The sequence below is a fragment of the Perissodus microlepis genome, chromosome 19, assembly GCF_051167445.1.
Source record: "Perissodus microlepis isolate ML-2025 ecotype Zambia chromosome 19, ASM5116744v1, whole genome shotgun sequence".
Classification (NCBI taxonomy): Eukaryota; Metazoa; Chordata; class Actinopteri; order Cichliformes; family Cichlidae; genus Perissodus; species Perissodus microlepis.
The window spans coordinates 27,012,355-27,017,411 of NC_140479.1; the positions used below are offsets into that span (position 1 = coordinate 27,012,355).

At 38.0% G+C, this 5,057-nt stretch overlaps 1 protein-coding gene across 1 annotated transcript; it reads left to right on the forward strand.

Annotated features, from left to right (window-relative positions):
* Positions 1-371: 371 nt before the first annotated feature.
* On the forward strand, positions 372-4,836 carry LOC146366200 (uncharacterized). The gene is made up of 6 exons (XM_084915476.1): positions 372-530; positions 2,220-2,327; positions 2,577-2,837; positions 2,925-3,085; positions 3,158-3,288; positions 3,440-4,836. Exons 1-6 carry the CDS (start codon positions 410-412, stop codon positions 3,588-3,590), a joined length of 933 nt encoding a protein of 310 aa, XP_084771602.1. The 5' UTR covers positions 372-409; the 3' UTR covers positions 3,591-4,836.
* Positions 4,837-5,057: the final 221 nt, after the last annotated feature.

Genomic DNA, 5,057 nt, shown 5'->3' on the forward strand with positions numbered 1-5,057 from the left:
CACTTTGGGAACCTCTGTGTATGTTGTGTTGTCCTTTGTCTCAGGTTGTGTTTAAATAATTCTTGTTAAAAAATTAATAAGTGTGTGTGTGTGTGTTGGGGGGGGGGGGGGGGGGGGGGGGGGTTATTCATGGACAGTGCAGAAAACATTATTACTGTCCAGCATCTAAGACGGTTAATTCGGCTATAAGAGTCAGCACATTCAAATCCTCTGTGTTTGAAAAGTGAATGCTGCAGCAAAATGAATAACAACTATTTCACTTCTCCTTTTTCCCCCCCACACATTCCACATTTTACTGGAATTGATTGTGTTCAATAATTTTTGATGAAATCAGCAAGTTCAGGTTGCGTCATCTCAGGCCAGTTGTTATTCAAATGCACATATGACCGATGTTGACTGAACAGTGAGAATGGAGGAGAGGAGAGAACCCACGGGTGGTAATTTTAATGGTGGATTTAAGGAATTCATTTGTGAAGAAGACTTCTACGATGAAGAGCATCCTCATCATCATCAGTCTAACAGGCACCAAGGTATAATAAATTAAATTTGTGTTTAATGGGCTTCCGTAGTCTGATTCGGATGTCTGTTGGTTATTTTGACCAAGTTTGAACATACCACTGCTAAAATAAGTTGAAATACTGTCATGATAAGATGCAATGATTTGAGACAGCTGAGCGAAAGATAAATTAAAGCTATAAACCATAATAGAATATTAGCGTGGGCCCAAACTTTTGTGGTGCCATTTCACTTTAGTTTTATTATAAATCTTAATTTCTGATTAATGTTAAGTCAGTTCTTGATTTGCTGTTGGTTCCCATTATCTCATTATCATTTTTTGGTATTTCAAAGTTTTTTTCTTGGTATTTCAGAAATCTAGTAGTGGTTTATTTATTAGTATTTGCCTTTAGTGTGCTTAGTGATGTTTTTAACGAACCCCTTTTATTGCATGTAATGCACAGACACACCAACAGAGGGCAGTAATATCCCTTCAACATACATTGTAAAATTACTATTACAACACTTAGTGTTTTCCCTCAGTTTTTGCAGGTTCATTGTTTTTCCAGTCCTAGTGAAGAGTTTTGTTTTTTGTTCTGTTGTGTTTTGCTTCATATTCTTAGTTTATACATTCATGTTGAGATTCCTGATTAGGTTTTTTCATCTCTACTCTCTGAAGTTCTGGATTCTTATATCTTGAAGCTTAAGTTTGACTCCTATTTTGATATCCTTTCATTTCTGCAATGATTCTGTTGTATTCTCTGTGAGTTCCAGTTACTGTTTATATCATAGTCCCTGGGTACTGAGTTTTTCAGTGCAGGACTCAGTCTAGTTTTTATTTTTATAGTTGAAGTTTAGTAGTTGTTCTTAATTGCTTTGTGTTCACATGTCTCGTTTTTGTAGCCTTTTGTGCCTTCAGGTCTCAGCTTTGGTTACAATTGACTTAAGGGTTGTATTTTGTTAGATCTCCTTTATATTTCTATTCTGTTCCTCCTTCTGTCTCATCTCTGTTTGTCTAACCTTCAGTGTTTTATTATTTCTGTGTCCATGCCTCAATGTCTCACAATTAAGTATTCAAAACTTTCAGGCACCAAGCAGTTCTTGATAGTATAGTATTTGTAGAGTTTGAGTGGTTTATTCTAGTCTGATGTTTGATCTTTATTTAACTTCACTTTCCTATTTTGGAGTATTTGTGTTTTGTTCCTTTATTACTTTCTCTCTTACTTCCCCCTTGTCTCGTCCTGTGTTTATGTGCCCTTGTTTCCTTGTTCTGGTCATTCTTTCTTGTTTTGTATTTTAGGTTCGTTTTGCTTCCCTCCCTTCATTCCTAGACTGTTAATTAGTTTCACCTGCATCTCATGCCTCACCTGTTTCCCATCCTCATTGAGTTCTGTTTTGTTCTGATTCTCCGTTTCTTTGTTGTTGCAGTATATTTCATATTTGGAAACATGTCTGTTTCCTGTGTGCAGCGCTGCTTGGCTCTCATGTTCTTATTTATCATTTCTGCACTTTTAACACTTTTTTTAAATTGGGCTTTGTATTAATATTAAAGACTCACTGTTTTGGACTGCTTCTTTTGGGCCTTGTCACTACACATGATTTAAGTTCAGCAAGTAGTAAAAAGATACATTAAGTTGCCTTTATAACATGTACTTCAAGCAAGTGTTGGTCACGAAAGATTTGTCATTGTCATTAAGCTGAAAATTAATTTCTTCTCTGTATAGTGTCCATGTTCACTATGAGTCCTGGGAGATGTCACAGACTGGCTGCAGTGAGCCTGGCCCTACTCGCTGCTGTTTTGCTGATAGTTGATATTGGCCTGGGAGTCCATTGTAAGTCAGTCTGAGGACGTGCAATGCACAGAATCATTCTTATTATCAAACAGATACTGAATTTTGTTAACAATCCAGAACAAAAACAAAAAATATGTTAATAAATAAAAATGGCTAAAATTATTTGTACTATGTACTAAAATATGATTGTTGTTTGTCAGTGTCAGTAAATAATGTTATTTACGAATAAGAAAAACAGTAAAAAGAACTGACCCTATTTTGTAGTAACACTGTCTTGTTATCTTGCAGATAACAAACTCACAGACACTCACCTCACCCTCGATGATACCGAACGCATCAGCAAAGAGCTGGTCGTCCTCCAGGATACTTACAAGACTGCAGTGGAAACCATGAAGGATGCCAGCAAGCAGCTGGACAGCGAGATGAGCCGTCAGACACAAACCAACTGGGAGCTTGAACACCAGACAAAAAGAAGCAATGACAATAAAAGTCAGATGGAAAAAATCACAAAGGAAATTGAAACTTCAAGATCACGGTTGTCAATGCATAGTAAGACCTGTTTTATTATTTCTGTATATAATAAAAATGATTTGTTTCATAATTTTCTATAATAGTGGCATTATCTTTTGGAAACAGGCGATGGCTGCAAACACTGTCCTGCAGGATGGATTTTAATGAACTCTGTATGTTACTACTTCCCCTTGAAATCAAATGAAATGAAAACATGGAAGGAATCCAGAGATTTCTGTCAGCTGCAGGGAGGAGATCTTATAATCATAGACAGCCAAGACAAAGAGGTTTGTTAGTATTTCTGTGGAGACCATTCATATAGATTTTTTAAAATTAATTTGAATCTTTTTTTTTGTTAGAACTTGACAGTAAATTTCCTAATAAATCATCAAGATGCCTCCCAGCTCTCGACAGACTTCTGGATCGGACTGAGTGATTCCGAGGAGGAAGGGACTTGGAAATGGTTGGATGGAACATTTCTTGTTCAAGGGTAAGAGTTCAGTATGCTACACACAGTGAAACTGCCACTTACAAAAAATGAACTTCTCCTCAATAATATATGTGGCTGAGAGGGAAGATGAAAAAGTGGATGGATTGAAAGAAAATGTTAGCTCTGTAAAGTAAAATGTCTTTTACTTCAGGTACTGGAACGATGGAGAGCCGAACAATCTCAATGATGAAGACTGTGCAGCCGTGTATCCCAGAGTAAACTTCTTCAAAGCTTGGAGTGATGTTAGATGTGGAGTCAGAAGGAAATGGATTTGTGAAAAAGCACCAGGATCCATGAGCTAAAATGTCTAATAAGGCATACAGTCTTAGATATGTAAATACTATCACATATTCTTTAAATCATAACATGCATAAGGTGGTTTCACTTTGTGTTCACTTTGTTTTCTGTACCTCTCACTGTCTCTATCGCTCTCTCTCACACGCACGCATGCACACACAGATCCTACTGATTTTCACGCCTCATTGGTTTGTCTAATAAAATGACTTTGCCAAACTGCCAAAACAGCGTGTCCACCCTTTATGTCATGAGCACAGTTGTTGTCTGGCTGTGGTTGCAGCTATAACTGGTAATATAACGACTCTTTACTGCTCCTAATACTCCTATTATCATTAGCCACAGAAATAATCATGACAGGAGTATACAGGCTGGTATTTTAAAGTATTTCTTTAGAAATTCTCCCCTCAGATTACATTCTGCTAGAAAGATGAAACCAAGATGAGCTTGCAACAGAAAGATGGGAAAGAGGAAAATGTGGAGAAGGAGAGAAATAACTCATGATCCGAAGCACACCACATCATCTGTCTAACCTGGTGGAGGCAATGTTATAACATGGGCATGTATGACAGTGTAACTGTGTCCCATCACTTACTGCAAAAGGAAACTTGGCTGCCTGTAATAACATGTAATAACCATAGAAGATGCATCCTTCTATGTGTTTTGCATTGGGATGCTGGCCTTCAACTCTCTGCAAAGTCAATTAGTTACAAACCCTAGTAAACCATGTTTCATCCTCATCATCACCTTTATTTATAAAGCACTTTAAAACAACCACAGCTGACACAAAGTGCTGTACATTGGAACTGTAAAATAAAATTACATGAGATATAAATAAAAACCAAATAAAAGAAGAGTGAAATCATTAATTAAATAACTACTTCAATTAAAAGAGAAACTAAGTCTCACTGAGGTTAAAAGCCAAGGAATAAAAGTGGGTTTTAAGACGTGATTTAAGAGTGGACAGTGAAGGGGCCTTTCTAACGTGCAAGGGCAAATTATTTCATAATTTAGGAGCCACGATAGAGAAGGCCTTGTCCCCTCTGAGCTTCCTCCCGGATCTCGGTACCTCCAGGAGCAGCTGGTCAGCTGACCTGAGAGACCAACAGGGTGTGTGGGGATGAAGAAGCTCAGAGAGGTAAGGCGGGGCAAGACTGTGAAGGCATTTAAAAACAAACATGAGAATTTTAAAATTAACTCTAAAAGACACAGGCAGCCAGTGCAGAGAGGCTAGCACGGGGGTTATATGCTCGAGTTCCTGTTAGGAGTCGTGCAGCCGCATTTTGAACCAGCTGCAGACGTGAGAGCGATGACTGACTGACCCCCACATAAAGTGAGTTACAGTAGGCGAGGCGGGAAGAAATAAAAGCATGGATCACTGTTTCAAGGTGCTGCCTCGAAAGAAAGGATTTTACTCTTGCCAGTCGCCTGAAATGATAAAAACTGGACTTCACTGCTCTGATTTGGTTGTCCAA

What these genes read in the sequence shown, in the direction of transcription:
- LOC146366200 (XM_084915476.1), top strand. Translation starts at nt 410, where the DNA reads ATGGAGGAGAGGAGAGAACCCACGGGTGGTAATTTTAATGGTGGATTT. An exon ending in TCAGTCTAACAGGCACCAAG is followed by an intron (nt 531 to 2,219) that starts GTATAATAAATT and finishes TTCTCTGTATAG; the next exon opens with TGTCCATGTTCACTATGAGT. An exon ending in ATCACGGTTGTCAATGCATA is followed by an intron (nt 2,838 to 2,924) that starts GTAAGACCTGTT and finishes TTTTGGAAACAG; the next exon opens with GCGATGGCTGCAAACACTGT.